The sequence below is a fragment of the Haemaphysalis longicornis genome, unplaced genomic scaffold (genome assembly GCF_048455015.1).
Source record: "Haemaphysalis longicornis isolate Haplotype H1 unplaced genomic scaffold, Haemaphysalis longicornis Haplotype H1 scaffold_9, whole genome shotgun sequence".
NCBI lineage: Eukaryota > Metazoa > Arthropoda > Arachnida > Ixodida > Ixodidae > Haemaphysalis > Haemaphysalis longicornis.
In genome coordinates, this window is record NW_027526460.1 from 102786048 (window position 1) to 102809695 (window position 23648).

The 23648-nt window shown below is 44.9% G+C and overlaps 1 protein-coding gene across 1 annotated transcript; it reads right to left on the reverse strand.

Annotated features, from left to right (window-relative positions):
• Nucleotides 1–12698: 12698 nt before the first annotated feature.
• On the reverse strand, nucleotides 12699–13989 carry LOC144151995 (arylamine N-acetyltransferase-like). The gene has a single exon (XM_077683180.1). The coding sequence runs from the start codon at nucleotides 13878–13880 to the stop codon at nucleotides 12873–12875; it is 1008 nt and encodes a 335-aa protein (XP_077539306.1). The 5' UTR covers nucleotides 13881–13989; the 3' UTR covers nucleotides 12699–12872.
• Between the last annotated feature and the right edge of the window lie 9659 nt (nucleotides 13990–23648).

Here is a 23648-nt window from a genome sequence, read left to right on the forward strand (position 1 = left end):
ATTCTAGTGATCGTTGCAAAATTCTGCGTATTTGTAGGTTCTTGATCACGCGTACAGAGCTGGCGCTTGCAACTTCGTTACTTGAAACATGAAAATTTTCCTATCATGCTATCAAAAGTGGCTACCAGCCGCCGACCACTCACGGCTTTCATCAATGCCATCAAACAGCCATCAAACAGTATAGGACCAACGTATGCGGTACTTTTTTTACTGTTATCTACCGATATAGAAAAAAAAATCCACTGCAGTGTCCCCTAAGATGGTTGCGGGCGTTTTTTTTGTTTATTTGCAATACGATGTAAAAAGTGTCTACGGGAATATATAATGGCAATGCAGCGATCTATACCTCCAAACCTTTTTTTTATTTATTTATTTAAAATACCTTACAGGCCCGGGGGCATTGAGTAAGGGGGGTTACATGAAAATTACACAAGGTGCAAGCAGCCAACATTCGGCAAAAAAGATTGTAAAGAACTAGAAGCGTCAGTACACACAAGGCAAAATCAGAGAAAAACAAGAGAAAAAGGCGCATATGTACATTGCAGGGCAATAACGCAAAAAGTACTACAATGTTCAGAGCACACAAACCACATCAAATGAAAGATGCAAATCTCGCAATAACATTTAGCGACAGAAAATGCGAAAAAGAATTAACATATTTGCGACAGATAGCGTGCACATGACACGCACAGAAAAAAGCTGAAGGCAAGGGAAAAAATAGATTAAATTGAAAAAACCACAGCACTTCGAAAACCTTGCCCAGTGAAGGAAACAAGATGATGCCTAATTATATGTGCTGCTCTGCAAGTGCTCGTGTAGAAGATGACGAAATTTTTCCTGATTATTTTCTGCAGCAATGCTATCAGGAAGGCTTTTCCATAGGCGAATGGCCACAGGAAGCGCAGAAAAGTTAAATGCATGTGTGGAACCATACATACGAGAAAAACTTAAATGGTTATTTAATCTTCGGGACGTGTTTGATGCGATTTGGATAGGTAATGTGGAACGAGTGCAGTTATAAACATATTTGTGGAGCAATGATAAAAGGGCCATATCGCGGCGAAGCACTAGAGGCTGGAGGGAAAGATCAAGCTTCATTTGTGTTGCACTGGAATGGTGGCTGTAATCACGGGAGATGAAACGGGCGGCTCTATTTTGGACCGATTCGATCATGTCGATTAGATAGTTAGGACGCGGGGACCAAACAGATGATGCGTACTCGAGTTGTGGTCGAACAAATGTCTGATAGGCTAATTTACGAATACGCGAAGGTGAATTACTAAGATTACGACGTAAATAGCCTAATGTCTTTGATGCTTTGGCACATATGGCTGTAACATGGGATGACCATGAGGGGTTTTCGGTTAGATGAACGCCTAAATATTTATAGGAAATGGTATGCAACAGTTCATTGTGATTGATATTGTAGGAAAAATGTGAGTTGACGCACTTACGGCTAAAAGAAATTACCTGACATTTTGACACATTTAGAGACATTAGCCAAGTGTTACACCAATGGCAAATTAGGGTGAGATCGTTTTGAAGCACTTGGTGGTCATCAGTACTTTTAACTGGTCTATAAATAATGCAATCGTCGGCAAATATGCGAATACGAGAGGAAATATTTGGTGGCAAATCGTTAATGCATATAAGGAAGAGCAAAGGGCCCAGGACGCTGCCCTGGGGCACACCTGATGTAACGTAAGTTGGAGATGAAGCAATATTGTTAACTATTGTGAACTGTTGACGATTGGAAAGAAAATTTCTATGCTTCATATTAGAAGTATGCTTCATATTAGAAACTTGAACACGATTGGCTGATATCGCTAACCTTTCTAGGCAAACGAATTGGAATGATTATTATTCACAACAGAAGCTCGTGATCGTGTATACGGAGACATGCGCCACAGGGTTCTTGGGTGCTCTGATCTTGACTCGTTCTTTTGTTGCTGTCTATTCTTGCATATTGCCCGTTGTTTGGATGCCACTAACATATTGGTTTTTATTTTGTAACTTTATTTCACGTAGCGTGTTTTCATTACGTAAACTTGAATGTACATTTCGAATTCCACTATTTCCGCAACTGCGAATACATAGTTTACATTTACATCTAAAAATTCAGATTCGTGTTTTGTCACCACCCAGCATTTGGTAGTATTACGGCAATGATAAAAAAAAAAACATTATTACAGTTTTAATATTGGTATTTGTACTATTTATTGCGAGGGCGGATCATTGTGCCCTGGGTACAGGCGGCGCCACTGCTGCCTGCCATGTTAGTTTATTCATAGAAACCTTACAGGCCCTACTGGAGGGCATGGAGTAAGGGGGGCGTGTGAAAACGTAATAACAATACAAAGCATAAATTGAAGACAGGAACATCATAACAACAAAATGTAAATGCATTATACATATTTTGCAAGAACAAGGCGATTACTTTTTCACCGTACATGAACACTTGTGGCCTACAATTTGTGAGAGAAAAAAAACACACACATACACAACATACACGAAAATCCTGGTAATGGGTGTTACACAAAAATATTTTAACAGCATTAAATTGTGTAATGCAGGAGTAGCTGACGGCGAAATGTTTCGGGGTTAGATATGGTGGCAATGTTATCAGGCAGATCATTCCAAAGGCGGATGACACGAGGCAGTGCGGATGAATTAAATGCATTGGTTTAACCGTATATGCGCATGAAACTGGACTGATTATGCAATCTGCGTGAAAAACAATGAGGTATTTGAAGTGGTAGCCGGGTTCGTTTATGGGTGAAAGTATATTTGTGGAAAAGGCACAAAGCAGCAATATTACGGCGACTGCCTAATGGAGGAAGTTGCAGGTCTAGTTTTATTTGTGTTACGCTGGAATTGATAGTGTAGTTACGTGATATGAACCGGGCTGCTCTATTCTGTACCCTTTCTATCATATTTATTACGTAATTCTGGTGAGGCGACCAGATTGGCGAGGCGAATTCCAATTGTGGCAGGATGAATGTTTGAAAGGCGAGTTTACGAATGTTAGTAGGTGAATTTCGCAAGTTGCGACGTAGATAACCCAGCGAACGTGATGCTTTGGCGCATAAAGACGTGATATGAGGGACCCATGAAAGATCGGCTGAAAGAAGAACACCAAGGTACTTGTACGAAAAGGTATGGGAAAGCACAGTGTTGTTTAAGTGATAAGAAAATTCCGAATTTACATGTTTACGGCTGAAGCACATTACCACGCACTTGGTAAAGCTTAATGTCATGAGCCATTTGGAGCACCATTGATACTCTATCTCAACGCGACCGATGATATGCGATGATATGCTCCTAACCGTTAGCCGATAATAAATTACGCCTGTTTTTTCCTTGCTATTTAGGCTATATTTCCTCCCCGGGATAAACCGCAGGCAGTCGTTCCTCATCTTTTGTAAACTGTTACGCGCATCTTCCATCATCTTCAAGCCATTTTTTTCGAAGAAGCACAGCGCACAAAACAATTCTGCATGGCTCTCACGACAGACGATAATTAAGAAATTTATGCTGCGTAAGGCCGCGAAGGCAAGGCACAAAATAATGAAAATAAATTAATATTTCGTCAAATTTGAAGCACGACTACTACGCACTCATTCCAAGTTTTTGAGACAGGGCTGCTACATTATATTCTATTAAGCTACTTGAAGCTTCTCTATGCCACTGGAACATCAAAGACGAACATTACGGTGTTCAATTTTTACGTATCCAGTGAAATATTATAATTTGCGAAGCGAGAATAAACATTACTAAAAAGTCAATTCCTTATATCATTTGAGAAGCGAGCCGTTTGAGAACGTAGAGCTAGGGTCGGCTTATTAGAAGACTTAAGCTCCCAGAATCGGCTTCCTTGGCAGGTGAACCTTTTCACCAGTCCTGTCGTGCGCAAACCTGCAGGGAGTGAGATTACATTTGCGACTCAGCGGGGCGCAAAAGTTCGAGTTTGGAGACATATTGAATCCAGCGGACCATGGTTTTCATGCAGGTATAGAAAGCTCATTTTTTTACCCACGGGATCCGAAAGGCCAGAATCTTTTAATTTAGGAAGCGTTACCAAAAACTGCGCTCCTCGGAGGAGGTGAGCCAAGAAACTACGGAAGCTTGAATCGCAAAAACAGGTGTGGCTGATATTACTCTGGAACTTACGAAAGAAATTTTTAGGTTAATGAACTTGATATTTGCCCCCACGTTTTTGCATACAAACTTATCTCCGATCACAATTTTTAAATTACGGCTAAGTAATGGTTGCTTGGGCTCGCCTCTGTGCCTTCAGCTTAGATTCTTTGTTTGGCTTGTGTATGTGGGACAACAAAAACTGCACAGATATTTGCCAACCACCAGGGTTTCTATGTGCAGAACAAAACCTGTCTTTCCTTACCCGCATTTTTTGCACGTTTTCAGGAATTTCAAGGTTTAGACTTCCTGGGCAATGAGACAACTTATTGTATTGTATTCTGATATTGAACACACATGTAGCCGAACCTTGTACGGCAGTCGGTTGTTGAGAAGAGTTTTACAGGGGCCCCATATATTTACTCTTTATAGAAGGTATGAGTGATATTTTGGGCGTGTGACACATGTGGTGTACGCCATTAGAAGCAACCGAGGCTCCCCATAAATAGATATTCTGAGCGACAATGAGTTAGAACCGTGCTTCCCCTACCGTGAGCGTTGCTATGTTTATAAAAATATTTATAAGACTTTGTATTCGAATACGCCAGAATGGTACTTCAAAATGAGTTTATTTTACGTCATAGCTGTTCTGTATACCTTATTGTTTGTTAACCCATGTCCATCAATAAAATCAGGCGAGCTGACTACTTTAACGTTCTTTGTATAATTTTTATTGCACAAAAGGTATACTCTTAGCAAACTAGAGTATTTCTGGGCGCGTGTTTTTTGGTGTGTGTCTATTACAGCACCACGAGACGCCGCAACCCAGTGAGCGCTAACAGAAGTTGACAGTGGGTCTTCTTTTGAAACATCCACATTACTCAAGGGCCGATGTGGGAAATAATTGGTTTTATTTCACGACCACCAAGTCGCTCATGCTCGTGTGTTCACACGGCGGCATAAATTATGCGCACAAATCTCGTTTTGTGTTTGCGGAGCTAACACTTCGGCCGACCGACAGGCTAAGCAACTTCGGCGGCAATGCTTTGTTGGGTAACTGGCATACAGGACAGCGCCTGCATGAATGCAGTGCAGCGACAGCTGACCAAGAAAGGTGGCAACCTGGACAGCGCTTTTTGCTCTGTTTTTGGTGCTTTTGGCGTTACTTTGGCGGGAGCGCGTACTATGGTTTGCTCTTCTGCATTTTAGGGTTATTTTTTATATTCCTCTTTGCGACACTGTTGTTTCACCAGGTATATCATCATCATAATAATAATAATAATAATAATAATCATCATCATCATCCTCAGCGCAATCACCATTATCACAGTATGGTTTGTGCCCATAACAGTACAAAGGCCGCACTGAAAATTTCCAACCGCGTCCATCCCGAGGTTGGCGAGTTCGTACATCTAATATCCCGAAATAATTTAGTTCACCTGTCCATCGAATCCTGTCCTTTCCGTCTTTCGATTGCGATCTATTCGCAACACCTGCGTTAAACGGACGGTTCAGCGGTTTTCCTTAAATCGCATTATATAGCCTGCCGAAGCCCATTTGCTTCGCATAATCTGAACTAGATTATACTCAACGCTCATTTTTTTCTTATTCCAGGCGCTTATTTCTAATTCCTGCGCTTTGAAGCCTGTATTTTCCACTCCCTGACTCATCCAGACGATTGAAATTTGTTTCGATGGCGCATACTGAGATCGAAATCCCCCCCCCCCCCCCCCTATTTCCTGCGTGGAAGTACACAGTTGCTGAGTGCTAGTCGTTTCAGTTACATACGTAGCTTGACGAATAATTACTAAAGCAAATAAATACATACCGATTCTGCACCTGATGACCTCCTCGTATTTTGGGTCACCACTGACAATTTATCAAAAATAGTAATTTTACTTTTCCCGTCCTAGTATTTCATGACTTATTGCAACATGGCGGCCCACTGCATACTTGGTAAGCATTGTTTGATTTTTCTTTGAGTCGATTTCTAACACCGCGGCTATGCAATTCTAATGCAGTAGTGCCATTCTTTTGCCAAAGCCTGGCTGGCCTGACTCCGTGGGTATCTTGCCTAGTTTGGGAAAAAAGAATTCGACCTATTTTAAATAAGGTAACCACCTGTCTTCAAAACGATAGTGACAGGTATGCACTGTGCCACCAGCACCTATTGTTTCAACGGTGCGGTAAATATACTACGTCTTCAAGCTCGCTTCTATGGAATGTATATAAATGCCCCTGTGTGCTCTCTCTGACCACAGAAACGGATGCAGTACGAACAGCGGGGATGAAAAGATTGGCCGACCCCAGAAAATGGCACCAATCGACGTATCACGCATATTCCGTCATTGCAAATCCCTGTTAAAATAGACTTGCTTGTTGCGTTTTTTTTTATTTTTAGAGTGAAATTGCGCTTGTTGTAGTTGATTTTTGCATCCGGTGAGCAGTAACGAGTAACAGACAAGACGTAACGAGTAACGTTCAACGTATTGATCCTTCCCGGCGGGAATCACGGCGTGAAGTTCACTACGGGGAATAAATGTCAGATTGCACATTTCAAGCCCCTGGAACAGCAAAAACAGTGCGGTGCAGGGTTTGAAACCTCTCATGCGTTTCCTGAGAGACTCGGGACTAGATCCAGCTTTTGACTGCTTCTCTCGCTAATCTTGTTTCTTTATTAGTTTGTGCTTTTATTCGGTTGGCGGTTGTCCTTTCCTTTTTTTTTCTTTTTATTTGTGCTACTCACTTCATCGTTCAACACTTATGACATATTCACCAACTATTTGACGGTAGCAACCGCAGAATTACGCAGGGCTCGCCTCTTCGCTCTTATTAAAGAAATATCCCTCTCTCACCCTGGGGAAGGCGACACCAGCTCCAACCGCCGAGAACGTGATACACGCATTGAATGGTCCTTGTAATTTTTTTATGACGGTACATTAGCACACAAGTATATTTTGAATGCCGAATAATATTTGCGATAATATAAAAATTACAGGTATTGTAAAATAGCAAAATAATGTTTATAATAACATTTGTTAGCAGGAACAGGTGCCCATTTACCATCCATCGTTACGCAGATCCTCGTTTCCCACTTTACGCAAAATTCCTAGAACCACAGAAGAAAATGCAGGGACAAGCCCTCTGCCTTTTCTGGGCTTTCTTTGGTTTAGCGCCGACGTTCCGGCAGAAGACCAACCGTCGTTTTCGCGCAACAAATTTCGAGCATAAACTAATAGAAGTATAATTGGAACTGAAGCCAATGTCCTAAGTTTTCTGCTTATACGGACAGATATACAACGCTCCATACTTGTGGCATAAAAGTGCTGTTCTTCCGCCCATATTGTTGTGGCATCACATGCCACCAACGTACCAACCTGTCTTCACACCGCGATACTTGGTGCTCCAAAATCCACATGCTACACCCACGTATTACCAATTTATATCCAAACGCACTTTTGTGTATCGCGAAGCGTCAAAGCGAGTTTCGCCAGTTTTGGCTGCCATAAATCCCCCTCCAATTAAAAAAAGGTCACGTTTAAAAGAGCAGTGTGGGGAAGGTTCAAAATGCGTATCTAGGGTGTAACCAGTTGATGAAGTTTCTTGCATGTAGGACAACATACTCTTAGCACAATGCTTGGCGGAAAACTTGAACAGTATCACTCGACTGCTTGCAATGCATCATATGCTCTGTTGACAGCTTTTACAGGTTGCATCTTTGAGAGCATGCAGTTGTTTTCGAAACACCCCTCTTTTAATAGATGCTGCTACGAACAACCTTTGATAGTGCGTATTTAAGACACCTTTAGCAAACGGCCACAACTTTCTCAGAACATGGCGGCTTTCTGTATCCTGCACCGAACAGGGCCCACCCACTAGCGACAGCCTCGCGGTATCTCTTTCTCGTAGTGCACGAAAGGGCCTCTTCTATAATAAGAATCCTCTCGCCTGCTGCCAGTTCTTTATGACAAAGTCTGGTAGTTCTACTTTGCACCGAACTCCTGTACACTGCGGGGTTCATTTTATTTCTCATACATCAGAAATAATGCTGGCGTTTTCTGGAATCTAATACGCTACTCCCATTTGCAAAATATTGAATGCTTCTTTTCCGATGCAGTTTCCGAAATTTGATTGTTTCTTTTGCAGACGCTGAGGGCTGAAGAGAGTTTGTTGCAACATCCGAATAAGAAAAATACATTTAAGCTTTCCCGATAGCCGGAGTCAAGCGGTTTAGTTTGTTTTACGTGATTGCACAGTTTAAACCATATCGTATCATGTCAGCTTGCCCAATTCGCTGTTTTACCCAATCTCGGAAATAAACTTGACTGGAGCGACAAAATCTGCGTACACAGTTTCCATAGCCTTAGCACGTTCTATATACGTTGATAAAGATCGAGTAGTTGCAAGCCACTGGCCGGAACCGGCTGGTTAGTACAGAGTCTCTCGGTGTAATATTTATCCATTTCAGAGCACACTCCTCTATTATATGTATTCTAGAGAGGATATCCCATTGTAAGCTAAGAGCCGTCAAGCGAATTAGTAAGAAGATCTGTCAAACAGGTTAATAAGGCTCACTGAAACGCTTCTTTGAACATCAGAACTGGATGCAAAAGATTGTGTTTTTTAAACCTATCGAAGATACATCTTGCTGGGACAAGGTTTGCGGTGCCACTTTTCAAGCAGGCGCAGACAATCGACATCACTGCCTATTCATGTGCCACTCGGTTATGGCGTCCGGCTGTCATATATCGTTCTACCCGCCGCGAAAGGTGCATGATCATCCAAGGGCTCTGCTGATGTGTGCGAAGCTTATTGGACCAAATGCTGTGTTCAAGTTAGCGGCTAGAAGTTCATTATGTTGCGAAGACAACGGGGTAATATTGCATATATACGTGTGTAGGTAACAGCAAATCATCAGTTCAAGACAGCCATATTAGGCACTGTACAAAACATCAACTAGTTGAAACAAAGAAGGTGTAGTTCCTCAACATATCGCCCACCGCCAGTTTCTAAAATATTACCTCATAGTTACGGCCGTGCAGAACAGGATGATCGCCTACTCTTAAATATTTCGCTTATTTCTGCACTGACCTATTTTGTCTTTCAGGATTCGCAAAGGCTTGCCACGCCGGTTGCCAGCCGCCCATCAAGACGCAACAATAGCGAACGTCCAACGGCCTTGTCCAGGAGCACTCAATGATGTTCACTGCCATGAGGACGTAAAGAGAAGGGACCGTCAGTTTCCGTGCCTTGCAAGAACAGCGGCGCAAAGGACACCCCGTCGGGAAAAGCAAAACCGTGGTACGACAGCTTTCAGGTAGGAGTGGTGCTTGCATGCCCGTTCTCTACACAGCCACTTGCATTTTTCAGGTATCGCTCAGCCCCGTTATACCTCGCTTGTAGAACTCGTTTTCAACGGTCATTTGTCTGAACGCGTAGGCTTCGGTGAAATCCCTGTGAACGAAGAAGAGCGATCTCGGGCGGAGGTCGATCCGAAAATCATGGGTCCACAACTGTCAGGTGGGGTGCATAAACAGGAGCTCCAGCAGATTTCGGCAGTCCGCGTGTGAATGCGATAGCCAATACACAGCAGGAACCAACGTGAGTTATGCTCAACCAAGTGCAGTAGCCCTGTGGTGTTCACCAACCACCTTCCTGGTAAGTGTGGCGTCTGCGAAGTGTCGGTTGTTTTACACGAGCCGTTCGATCTCCATATTATATGTTCAGACAGGTTGTCATAACGCTGTTTGATCTCACACGACCATGTATGACCGGTGGCTCTACCAGGAGGATCTATATTTAATTGTAGACAAGCATTGTGCTGGGGCTGGATCGTCATATACTGAGCTTGTTGGGTCTCGGTTTCTTTTAGCCATCTCGACGAAGAGTCCTTGTCAGGTTGCTGCAGCTACTGGTCAAAACTCTTATTAGCCGTGTAAATTGTGGCCTCCGAGACGTGCATTGTATCTGTCATATCTGCCGTTTTCCTCCTTGACTTCCTACCAAGACCTGGCTGGGATGTGCAATGTATTGTTGTGGACGCTAACAGTGAAGATGTCGAAATAAATTTGTATTATGTGAAGCGCACTATAACCGGGCAATATATTCTCCAGCTCACTGCGCCCGCTTTGTGCGATTGACGGGGGTGTCGAGTAACGTTACTGCATGAATGCGCTCGCTTCGAACATGGCCATATTACTGGCACGCGTGGAAGCACGCCTGATTCTTGCAATGATTTTCTTTAGATCCGCAGCAGGTTTTTTAAAAGGGCCTAGAAATATCTTTTAAGTTCGAATGGCGATGCTGCTGCTGTCGATGCAAATAGACCACCACAGTAGGGGGGCAGAATAGGTGGAGATTATTTTGCGTGCCTAACGTATGGCGCCAGCTGCAAAACAACCTGTTGAAAAGCAGCTGCGTCTAGAGGTATGTGCACGGCACGGAGCCACCGGAAGCGCTTCCGGTGACATCGCCCCCTTCTTTGTAGTCTTGCAACCTCTGTTCGACGGATGCGCTCAAAAAAAGGCTCACAAACCCCAGGCACCTGTCGGAAAGCCGATGGCGAAATGTAGAACGGCGCATATCCCACAGTACAGGACGTGTCCTACTAATATAAATTGTAAAATGAGAGCAAATTCTAAGAGCCAGACGTCCGCGGACACGGTGATGGTTCTACTTACAAAATGGTAATGCAACGAAGACGATGTAGCCCGAGTGAGAGTTGGTCACGCGTGATGACACTCACTGATGAGGATGATCTCATCGGTGCAGCGATGATGGCTATAAATTTCTACATCTTCCCCGGCCACACATCAGCCGTGTCCAGTCCCCATCCAGTGTGTATTTTGAGTTCGTTCTTGTCAGATCCGCTGAAGCACTTGAACGGCGCAACTGCCACCGGCGCCGTCTTCCGAACACACGGCAATATGTCGGTGCAGTCGACGCAGCTAGGGGAAATTTCGTAGACCATCTTCGACGCTTTTGTACTCGGGTGTAACTATAGTTTTTTTCACCCCGACGTGAACAAAACAGTGCCGCGAAGGCTGCCGTTCTTTTCGCGGTCTCTGCAGTTTTTTAGTTCGACTGCCGTTACCATACGCCCCGTTGTTCTTCGAACTCTACCTGCCGTGTACTGTTTTCTTTAGAATACGCTGTGTTCGCTAAAGGGCAATGCTCTTCGGATGTCTCTCAAAAATGTCTGTATCTTCTTCCGTTCCATGCGTTGGTTGTACGCTTATTACTAATATTTTTTTCATCTTGCCGTTTTTTTCTGATGGTAAATATCTGTGGTTTTCTGCTCAATACATACGCCATACGGTGCTTGTGCTATGGAAACGACATTGCGTGAACACCTTGTCTTGCCGGAGGTCAGAAACGAGCACAAATGCAAGAGATCTAACTGCGCTGGTGCGCAAAAGCACGGCTCAATGGAGCGGTCCGGCCTGCGGTCAGCGAGACTCACTTGCTTTTACGCGCAATCATCGCCGATCGCGTTACTCTCTTTGTTTGATCGGCTGTTGTTGAAAAGTACTTCTCACTTATTGTATTAGTATAAACAAGAATCTTTCGCTTCAAATTTCTCTCATACGACCATCGATCGGTGAATCTGCGAGTGGCAGAGCGCCATCACCGTCCCAGCACTTTCGTCGAATTCTAAGAGTATTTAGCGCTGCAAGTTTCCCTAATGCCAAGTTGATCGCCGGACGAGATCGGACGAGTCGGGGATGGGCTGCCGACCATGTAGCAGAACAATTGCGAGTATCAAGCTCATTTTGCTTCTGTCAACACGGAATCCTATGGGACCACCGCAGCTTTGTACTACCCGGAAGTACTGCCCGGAAGCCCTATACGGTTTTACTTTAATACTGAGTGGTGCACTTGTAAATATTACACGGTATTAGCCTGTTGGGGCGAATAGCATTAGCGAAGGCGCACTCTGTAGAAAATTTCCGAATTCACTGTTAGGCTACCACCTAATACCCATGGGCTACTAAAGAATGCATAGTACAATTGTAAAAGATGTAACCATTAGAAGTGGTGCTCGTTCAGTAAAGACGCTTATCTAATCGGCATAGAAGCGAGGACTTTACTGAAAACGAAAACGGTTTATTTGTTTTTGAGAGGGAGACACTGCGTATTGCAGAAGCCATCCAACATAGTGCAGTACACATAGTACCACAAAAAGTAAACAAACGCGGCTAGGGTTTACTTTTCATGACGAAATAACACTTCAGTCTTCCGTTTGCAAGGCATGCCAGGGCAAAGATATATTATGTCATACTTCACTAAGATGCCCTATTTTGGGAAAGCCCGAGATTAGAGATAGAGTTGCAATTGCCATTAGTGGCTGCATATCTTTGCATTCCTGCGTACGATAGGATGCGCCACTGCTAGATATGTAACACAGAACTGCCTCGTGCCGCAATTTGTTTTTTTCCTCAATTTTTGTACTGCGAAAGAAGTAGATATTATGGCATGGGTGCAGGACCCGAAAAATTAGGGTCGATTATGTGTTGAAATTAATCATTGCTGTAAACACTGAGCTATTGAGAGAAAACGAATATCGGTGCTCCGGAGGGTTTATTCTATTTTTCAAGTCAAGAAGGTATCACACGGATTCTTGTGTCCAAAGGTAGATATATAGTTTGAAGAAAAGGAAAGTTTTCACGCCTTGGTTCTGCCCATAAAAGTCACATCACCATTCGCATGCTCGGCTGTGATCTTGTACTTGTTTTTCAATTATGGCATGACTTGAAATGGCGGCGCAGCTTTTCTAAGTCCCATTTCAGATCCATCCGCAGCTCGAACTCTCTCTGGAGGAAGGCCGACAGACTGGGCTCGTCGGCGACGCTACGACGTTCTACTACAGAACCAAGCTCTTGAGATGTGCATCGGCGTCGAGTGAACTTCCCGTTGCGGAGTGTAAGCCAGCTGTCTCCGTCGTACCGGCTAAGCGCCAGCACTTCCTGAAGAATCAAGCCGGGGTATTTCGCGTAGTACCACGACTTGTCCATGAAATCCGGCCATTCGTGAGAGTACGCAAACACCTGGTAGAGCGGTAGCCAGTGCCCACCCTTTTTTCCGCCTTCTTCTTCGCTGAACCAGATGGACACCTCCATCGGCTTAGCCCAGTCTTCATCCAGCGTACGAATTCGGTACGGGAATGCGTCCCCTCGAAGGGGCAGCGCGCGCCTCGGACAGGGTCCATAGAAGCCAACGTCGACGAGAAACTGCTTTTCTGGGTCTTCTTTCTTTCCGTCGCCGAAATCAACGCAGAGAACCATGTGGTCGACTGGAGCTATTGGTGCGTCCTCAGGTAGCCCCCAGCGTACCCTCGCACAGCGCACTCGAACCCGATAGCCTAGAGACATCAGCAGTCGAGCGAAGAGCGAGTTCAGTTCGAAGCAGTTCCCTCCGCGGCCTTGCTCGACCACGTTGTGGAATACGTTCGAAGCAGCCAGTTCAGATTGGTGACCGAAGAACGTGTCAATACCTTGGAAGGGTATCCGTTCTAGGTGCGCAACGATGAGGTTGTCAAGGCTCTTAACGTCCGCTTGCGTTGGAGCCTGAAGCCGAAGGAGGTCCAAGTACAGCCGAGTTTGTTGCTCATTCAACGCTTCCAGGGAGAAGTCTCCGTAGTCTAGAGATTCCTTTGGCGTTTTCTTGCTGGCTTCTGAATCCGGTGCTATGGAAACAGTGGGAAGAGGAGTTTCGATGGCGGAACCACCACAAACAGTTGCCATTGTTTTACAGTTGTCGGAGGGCGGCCGTACGAGAGCGCAGAGCAGCAGCTTGTGGTCCCGGTGAACAACGTCGCGGCAACGGCAGTACGAAGAACCTGCCGGCGGAAACGGCGCAGCTGGTTTGAAAGCGCCTCAGTGAAGTTAAACGTCCGGTGAGAAGTGTCACGCAGAAGCGGGACACGTGCGCGCTGTTTTTGTGCAAGTTTAATTCCGTCATACCACAGTATTATTTCCTAAGAACGAGGACATCATAGAGGCAAGAGCTATGCAATCGCCTTTAGGTTTCAGTTCTGAAAATCGATATGAAGGCCCCGTGGTTTGTGGTTCAGTATAGGGGTATAGGGGTGCTTGTAAATGGAGGAAGGCTCGATGTTGAGCTCTTAGTTTAACAAGCAGAGAATCTTGCTCACACCAAAACCTTTACATCCACTGCAAGATACAAAATGGGTTGAGCAAGGAGCCAACCGTTCCGATAGTGTTTGATCGGGATAAGAAAAAAAGAACTGGATTGAATAAACATTTCAGGTTCAACGTAAATTAACTAATGACGGCCGAGGGGAAACCCAGACACCAATCGTTCGTGGTTTCTTCACGAGTGTGCTTTGTTTCTTTATGGCCTAGTTAAACTTTCCCGAGTTTATGAACCAGCTCCCTCAAATCCCAGAAAATTCTACACTACAAAATGGCTCATTCGGCGGAAACACAGCTTCGCTGGACGATAAGGTAGTGCAGTGCCTCATCTCGTTAATCTTTACTCGGCTTCAGATATTCGTTAATTTATTGATTTGCGTCACGCTGCCAGGTCAGCGGCTTTACGGCTTAGGCAGCCTTACAAGTCTGAGTTTTATTAGTTTCGGCGCTTACGGAAGTTTGGTTATTTCATTCATTCTGGTATCAATTATTTTGCAAGAATTAGTTTCATGGTGCATTGGAAACAAGGCGCCTCGGCACATAAAGCATACAATATGGACGGCTGCTCAAAAAAAAAAAAAGTCCGAGATCGATGGGAACTAATTTGTCAGAGTAGCTCCTGCAAACAAAGTTTAAAAAATTGAAATGGAAAGAAATATGCTGAAATTGTTTCGGAGGCCTAATGAAAGGGGTCGTAGCAGGTGCGGGTCAAGGGCACCAATGCGTGCACACGTAAATTCTTCTGTAAACCATTGACGGATCGCTGTTTCCGAGGCAAGTATGCAGAGGGCCGTTTCTGCGTCCGTCCTACGGTCTGACGCACTCTTCTTTGCCGTTTCTGGCGAGGGGTGGCATTCACAAATTATTACTCTTAGTTAATAGGAATGGCAGCAAGTGAACAGTGGGAAACGTGTGGCACGCGGGAGAGGATACACCATGTTTTATGCGAGTGCCCACGCTACTCGCCCGAAAAGAAGCTGTCGTCAACACTGAGGAACCTGGACTCTTGGCGGCCATTTTCGGAGGAGAAGATTCAATGTCACTGGCCTTCTCTGTCATTCGCTCAGAAGGCGACTAAGAAACTCTTGCGCTTTCTACGGGAGACGAACTTATACACCAGATTACTGACTGATAACCTCCAGTGCCAATCACTGAACTTTTACGTTTGGTGCTTCACCGCTGCGCATACGTTTCTGCTCCAACTTTTCTTCATTCTTTCCTTTCTCTTTTCCTTCCTTCCTTCATTCCTTCCTTGCTTGTTTCGGAGTGGGAGTCGAGGAGACGGTCCACGGAAAGATGAACACGCATCTAAAACACCACCGCAACTTGGTTATCTAAACTGACGTGAAGCGAACCTACAAAACTGGGTGTGTCCTTCGATTTTGTAATGCGTGTTGGAAATACGTACTAAGTTTTCCGAAAGCAATTTTATAATGTAAAAATAGAAATAAATCTTAGGTGTGTTCCCGCAAGTAGGTTCCCGCAAGCTGTAACGTTAGGATTTCCTTGTAAACCCTCGCTCGCGGCTGGTCGTAGCAACAGAAAAAAAAAGGAAAACACTCACAAGTCATGCGTATTAGACTAAAGGAGAAACCGTTACGTAGCCTATGAAAAGTGTCACAGACGGGGGATAATTCGCCTAGAGTGAGAAGGCGGCTAGAATGCTAAAACTTAAGACACTGTGCAGGACTGCAACCTATTTCTTGCTTCTTGTTGGAGCTCGATATGAAAGAAATACTATACTCGGTTACAACTCAAGAACGGCACCACCTCATGTAGTGTATCACTCCGCCAAAGCGCCGGACCCGTGACGTCAGTGCGCGCGTTTTGAAAGGGGTTTGCTATGAATGCGTGATATCGTCTGCCTTGTCTCACGCAGTTTGTTTGTCGTCACTGGAGTCGTTTACAAGCATATTAAGTCCAAAAAATCACGCGAACGGCTCACGCCATGTTCAAAATATTCCCAGTAACGCCCTACTTGCGCCGCGCGGAGAAACATCCGGCTACGGTGATAAGGCACAGCGGCCACTGGCGGTGCCGTTCTTAAGTTGTCACCGAGTGTACCAATGCGTACACAGTCGGTACTTTCGGGGACGCTGAAAGCAGGAACGGCATCGTGCGCGACTTCAGACTGCGAAGAAATAAGCTTTCTCGTTCAATATCAACTGTCCGGAAAATTAATTTCGTCGAACTGATTTCCTGCACAATAATGACATGTAGAAGAGCTGGGAGAACCCGAAAGCTGCACCTGAAAAAGGAAGTGTGAAGGTACACCTAGTGAATGAGCCGCGCCCTTCGACTTAGAAACGTTTGAGAAATCTACTGAGGCTTACAAGTATAATTTTAGCATGCTGATGACAGAAGTAGCAATTAGGAAAGAGCAGAGTGCGGTGCTGCATTGTACCTTTTTTTGCCTGGCAAACCAAACACAGTGATGTGCTGATTCATAGTATTCGACCCAAGGGAAGGAAACAAGGCCCAATATTAAAAGGAATGACGGTGGTATGTGGACCATAACGATTCTCCAATTATTACAGCAGAAGACTGCTTATCGATACCCTTATTTTTTTCTCACGGCGTAAGATTTGTATGCATCTCGCAGCAAATGTAGGCAATACTGATTGAATACAACACTTGTTATTTCTTAAAAACTGCTTTAATCTTGGAATAGATATAGATTACTATACGAAAATCTGTCCCAAAATCACGAGGATATGAAACATGACGCATAAAGATGTGGCACTTGAAATGTGGCGAACCGATTTGTAGACCTGCTATGCAAGGAATAGATGTACGTGCTTTTTAAAAGGGACATGTAACCGATTTTGTAGAGTGCTTGTCCTCTAGCTGATATGAAATCCAACGGTTTACGTACTGAGGCAACAGCAAGAAATTTCTAAATAAACAGGCCGAAATAATTTTAGTTTGGCACAAAACTTTCTCAAGCCTGAAAGGTTGCGCATTGCGGTGTCTAAACGTGAATAGTGTCACGTTAACACACCGCAATGCGCAGCCTTGCATGTCCAAACAAATCTATCGATTTAAACGTGTGATTCAAAAAGCGCATGAAGGAGCAGGAAATGTTGCACAATATTGTTGTTTTAGCCGGCGGACATGTTTATAAATACCATTTTTCATCTCACGTGCAGTTACGAGAATATGCACCGCTCACTGTCATAGTGGGCAGCAATCCTTTCGGTGGGTACCCGCCGCGGTGGCTCAGTGGCTAAGGCGTTGCGCTGCTGAGCAGGAGGTCTCGGGTTCGACTCCCGGTCGCGGCGGCCGCTTTTCTGATGGAGGTGAAAAGCAAAAACACCCGTGTGTACGAGATTACGGCGCACGTTAAAGATCCCCAGGTGGTCAAAATTAATCCGGAGCCCTCCACTACGGCGCGCCTCATCTCCTGCCTTGCGTCGGCGCGTTAAACCCTGCAATCAATCAGTCTTTTCGGCGGGCCACGTATCGGTGGTAGATAATAAAAAAATTGAGATTTCAAAAGCTCTTGGGCGCTATGAGCAAACCCGGTTGGGGTTAACGTGCATTAAGGGATGCTCTTTCTTTTGGGACAAACAAAATATGCTAAAAAAATCGGTTCTGTTCCTTAAAAATGTCATTGATCCCTCTTTCATAGGAATCGGCAAAACACGAAAGTGAAAGGGACCTTCACAGGAGCAGTTGAATGTTAAAGGAATTTCGTGCGAAGAATTCGCGAGCCTGACACCGCCAGACGAAGTGGCACCGACGAGCAAGAAACAAAAAACAGGGGAGGGTGCCTCAAGTCACGCGCGTCCCCCGTACACGAAGGCGCTGGCACCGAGGCACCAACTGTCGGCACTCATTAGCGTCATAATGCGCTGCTTCGCTTCGCATCTTCTAGACGGCGCCCACTATCTGAATGAGTCATAGGGAAGGACATAAGACGCGTTCCTAGCGTTGCTCCCGTCTCGGTTCGTAGAGCAGTGGGAAGAGCGCCACGTATGTACCTCCTGTGGGAACTTTGTTGTTAGAGGAAAAAGAAGTGACATTGAATGGTGGCGCTGGGCCTGCATTGCATGCTTGGGGTATGGGCCCGGCTCGTGCACTTCGTTTTCGCTCTCTTCATGTTCGGTCATGGAGGCGGACTGAGGGTGGTCTGCGAGACGCTCAATAAAGCCGCCTGTTGTCCTTGAAGGGCGCCGTCTTCTTGTCACCTCCTGTTTCGGTCATAGAATCGTGGGCCCGAAACCGGGCGCCGCCGCGTCAACGGCACCTTTTCTGGCGACGTCACTTCTCTGACGGATATCACGTCACCAAAATCTTTGTGTACCCGGGCATACAACGATTTCGTGTTAAAACGCCAAAGAAGTCGAAGGAGGCCCGCAACTTAGTCTTTTCTCGGGCGTAGGGCGTGTGTGCTAGTTAAAACCAGCACACACGAAGCAGTATTTTTTTTTTCTGATAAAAAACGATTTTCGCGAGCATACAAGGACGCGCACAAAAAGCGACTTCAGGGAGGAAGCTTAAATTCATTAGTATATGCAACTTCGCTGCACATGGAGGCGCTGGCATCTACACTGCGTGGGGGCCAGCAGGTCAACCCAATAAAGTAAACGACCCAGCAGGTTCCCTGGTCAACCCATTAAAGTAAACGAGATGGTCGAGGCGAACAACATTGTTGCGACCAGTCCGTACAACGTTTACGATGACGAGAATGTCTGTCCGCCGAAAAAACGTGCAAGTGATGATAATAGTATAAAACCGTCATTCAAACGCTTCGCTTTACATCAATACTTCTAGCTCGTTGGGCCGTTCTCGCTGAATTTCACCTACATTAACCATCAATTTTACATCTTGCCTTGGTGATTATTCTAGACGAAAGTATCCTTCCTGAATATTAACACAACCTTATCTATTTCCGTCAGGCCACGTAAATATCAATATCTCGCTCCAGTCTTTTATGGTTTATTCGAATTTGTTGGTCGTCAACTCTTACGGATAGCCCACTACGTCCCTAGGAATGTTCTCAATGTAGAGGTAATTGTAGGATCGGGTAGTCGTTTCGAACAGGATGCCGTTTAGCTCCCCTTTAGTGGGGTAAAACCCCGTGAACGTTCAGCGCACTCCAGAGAACGGAAGCGCGAGCGACATAGCGGAGCCAACGCCACACATGTGCTGACAAAGATACGGCTTGGTAGGCTGCGGCAGAGTTGGCCCTAATACATCCGCTCGCGTCTTTTTTTTTCCATTGTTTTCAGTGCAAGCTAGAAAGCAGGTCCGCGTTTTTTTTTGTTCAGTCAACGCTAGAATAAAAATCGTTGCGCAAAACTGGTCTGAAGAAGGTCCCCCGAAATGTGCGACTATTTTCGGAAATTAACCCGAAGTGATTTTGTGTATCTTTGTAGTTGAAAATGCTGCGAAATGCTTGTTATTATAAGTGCGCTCCTTATCATCGAAGCTTTGATGATCTCATACAATGATGCAATAAAATAGGATTTTTCTCACCTTTGTAAAGCTATTTATATCCGTTTTTAATTCTGCAATTGAATAGCTTGTGAGCACATAAGCTGTCTTTGATGTGGGCAATAAACAGAGTTTTCGAAGCTCAAGGCTTTTTTTGGGGGTGGGTGGGGAGGAGGGGGGTTAACGCGCCCAATCTACTGTGGGCTATGAGGCGCGCAGTAGTGGAATGCTCCGGATAGATGTTTACCATCTGGTGATATTGAATGTGCGGCGAAATATCGATGCGACGGCGTTTTCGATTTTCGCTTTTAATTTAACAGCTTGAATGGGGTTTTAAGGAAAGATTTTATATCTAGGGTTACATGCGCTATATAAGTGTTGAGAAACACTAACCACCCTGCACGCATCTTTGAAGTGCGAGGTGTTGTTAGCGCGAGGCGCAGGTGAACCAACGCCCCGATGTGTGTGCTACTGACAAAGTGTCGCTACCAAGCTCGGAGCCCTTCACATCATCACTTCTACCTCAAGTTCACACGTTTCATAACTTGAATATGCACCTTGGGTACATTGGTTGTCATTAGGCCTCGAGTTGAAGATCCAAAGACGACTTAGTTCTCACTAAATTATGCATTTTGAGCAAATTAGTTGTTAGTTTTCCCCCTTCCATATAAGAGTGCGTGTATGTGGGCGTCTTTCTTAGGCATGAGCGCCGTCAACCAAGGGCGTAGCCAGGGTGGGTGCTTTGGTGTCAGAAGTCCCCCCAAATTTTCTGAGCGGTGTATTGCCCCCTTTGCCCCTCTGTATTTCGGCCGTTTTTTCGTCCACGCCATTCACACTCCATATTGGTATATTAATATGTAAAAAGAAAATAAGCAAATTAGATGAAAAACTGAAAGTGAAATGAAAAAAAAATGCAGGTAAAGGCTGCATATATCTCTTCTTTAGATTATTTTGCCGCTGGCGTATAACGTCCCCCTCCCACCCTCTCTGAAACTCTTTCTGGCTACGCCATCGCCCTCAACGTTGAAGAGAAATAAAAGTTGCAAATATCTTTCAATGAAATTCTGTGTCATATCTCTAGCTATATGTCTTATTCTTTATTCTGTCTTTATATCGTTCTCTGTCTCTCAATTTTCTTTATCATTTCACTCCCCCTCAACTACCCTTCCCCCGCACCGGGTTGTATGCAGGTGAGGTCCGTGTTACGCTCAAAAATGTCCCCAGTACACTTCCTTTTCTTTTCTTTTCCCGCAAACCAAAACTACCACCACCACCACCTCTACGTCGTGGGCTCAAAAGCTTCGCTGATAATCCAACCGCACACATGAACTGGCTCATTTTTTAATAAACTTTCTTTGTCCGTCAACAGCGTACCCCAGTACTTCCTCAGTCGGCGTAACAATCAACGGTCCCCTCATCTAATGCACCAGGGCGGAATCTGGTACTCTTTATGGATATATGCGTCTACATTCAAACGAAAGCTTGAACCCTTTTTTATTTTCTGCGGGTTGGGGATTCTGTTCGCAGACATTCGTGCAGAGATGCTGAATACAAGAATTTTGGAAGGTTGTATGACGGTATTCTTTTTTAGGCTGCTCAAAAACGAAGGTTTTGGTATGTCAGTCCCCATGTTTCTATTTTCTGTTTCTCCCTCTATTCAGCAGCCCGGCCAAAAGTAAAAGAATTGTTGAGCGAGATGTCTATATTCTCAAACATTGTCAATCTGATACATGCAGAATATAGCCCTATATTTATCAACGTTTTGCAGCATAAGGATAATATTAGGATTGTTTCAACAACAGCGTTAATACGTAAGTGGTGTTGGCAGCGTTATTTTAATGAGCAGTACATATGTGCCGAATTTGTGTTAACGGTAATAAAAAACCGCATTGAAGACAGTGTTTGAACCCCAGCATACAAAGAGCCGGGGCTGCGTGCTCGTGGCTTGAGCGCTGAGGCCCAGTAGTCCCAACGGACGGGGTGGCAGCAGTACGAAGAGGGAAAACTTGAACTTGGCAAACATGCAATAGGTGGACCCAGACAGGGAACAGCGGGAGAGGTGGGCGGATGAGACAGCAGAAGGCTATCGTCTTTCAGCGATATTAACAGCGACGCGAGCAGATGCTCGACCAGTTTTTTCATTGGTTGTTTCCCATCCAAGTTTTGAGGGGAAAAGGGACATAAAAGCAAATCAGAAGAATGCTAGAATGGGTTCAACATTTAATTGTACCTCATGCTGTGGAAACAGATCAAATACGTGAAAACGCGGAGTAATGAAATCACAAATGTCAAAGGCGCGCGGCAGTCGTTACAAATTATTTAGGTCCGGCGAGGCAATTAAAGGGTATAAATGCCGCACGAAATTCACGGGCATGCTTGAGAGCCGCGGCTCTTTATCGCGCTGCATAAAGCTTTTAAGCCTCCAGTTTCTGTAGGAGCACTGAAATCTCTTGTTTGTCTCAGCGATGTAACGAAATTGCGTTACCCGCCCTTCGCCCCCCCGCCGCCGCAGGATCTTTGCGGGCGAGCAGGTTAACAATACAACAAAGTGACAGTCGGCAAGTAAGCGTAATGGGAACGCCCGCAACGTTTATTGGACTGTTGCGAAGTTATGAGGAACAGCTTTGCGGGGTAAAATAAAAGTAGAAGTATTTATTCAGGATGAGTAATTGTATGCGCATTCAGGCTGTTTTCGCTTACTGTCACCGCAGCCAGCGGCAACAATATTAAGCAGATGGTGTTGAGCAGGAGGCTACGACAAAAGTCGTTTTGAGGTGAGCTCAAAGCGCCTATTACGTATTTCGGCAATGCCATGCCCGCACATCTGCTTGAAGCAAGGCAGAGCGCAGGTGTCTAGCCTAAGCCTCACAAGCTGGCTTCTTGTTGCAAGCCTGTGGTGCGGCACTTTAGCCTGACTGGTGGATTGAGTGGCCGTGGTGTTTAACCTGACGATGCTACGCCTGGGCTATAAGGCGCACCATAGTGGAGGACTTGACATACTCTTTAAAAGGACAGCCAACCGATTTTTTTGGAGTATATATTCTCTATCCCAAATGAAAGGGCATCACTTAAAGCGCGTTAACGAGACACGGTTTGTGTTATAACCCACTAGAACTTTTTAAATTGAAATTTTTAGATCTACGAGCCATAGGTATCCTCTCAAAAATAATTCTGGCAACCATGACAAACAGTAGCGCGGCAAAATACTTTTGTCGGTATGCGAAATGAAAAACAATATTTATAAACTTGTCCCGAGCTAAAAAGTTTGAATCGCAGGCTTTCCTGTTTCTTTATGTGTTTTTTTAATGCAGCAGTCTATTTTGCACGAATGCGCCATCTGTTGGGATAGACGATAGGTAGAATCTGGCTTCGCATTGTGGAGGTGGGAAGTTCGATTCTGCCCGGCCGGGACCTTTTTCATTAGGCTGCCGTTGGCATATTTGGAAATTGCAATCGAATATTTTGGAAGAAAAAACACCCCTGAATCAGGCAGAATCATCAAAGCTCCTTCACGGGGTCTGTTTACTGAATGCTGCCGTTGATTCTGGGCTTGGAGGCCCACACTGAGCAACCCAGCGGCGGCGGGTGGCGTGTCTTAAAATTCTCAGAATAATGTTCAAAAATACACATACAATTTAAACTTCTAAAAATACTTCTGTTAAAAGGTTTTCAATTAGTGAATAAATGTTTCAGCAGTTACTGTAGCTGCAAGGTTTGCTGGTCACGTGACCGGGACATATATTGTAGTGTCAAGTTTCGACGCTACGAACCGCCAACCGATTCGATTTCAGAAAGTTGGTTGCCAAATTAAAATTATTTCCGCCAGCTTCTTTATAAAATGCTTGTGGTTACCGGGCTATATAAAACGCTGGCTTTCATATGACCTAAAGAACATATACGCGACAAAAATCGGTTGTC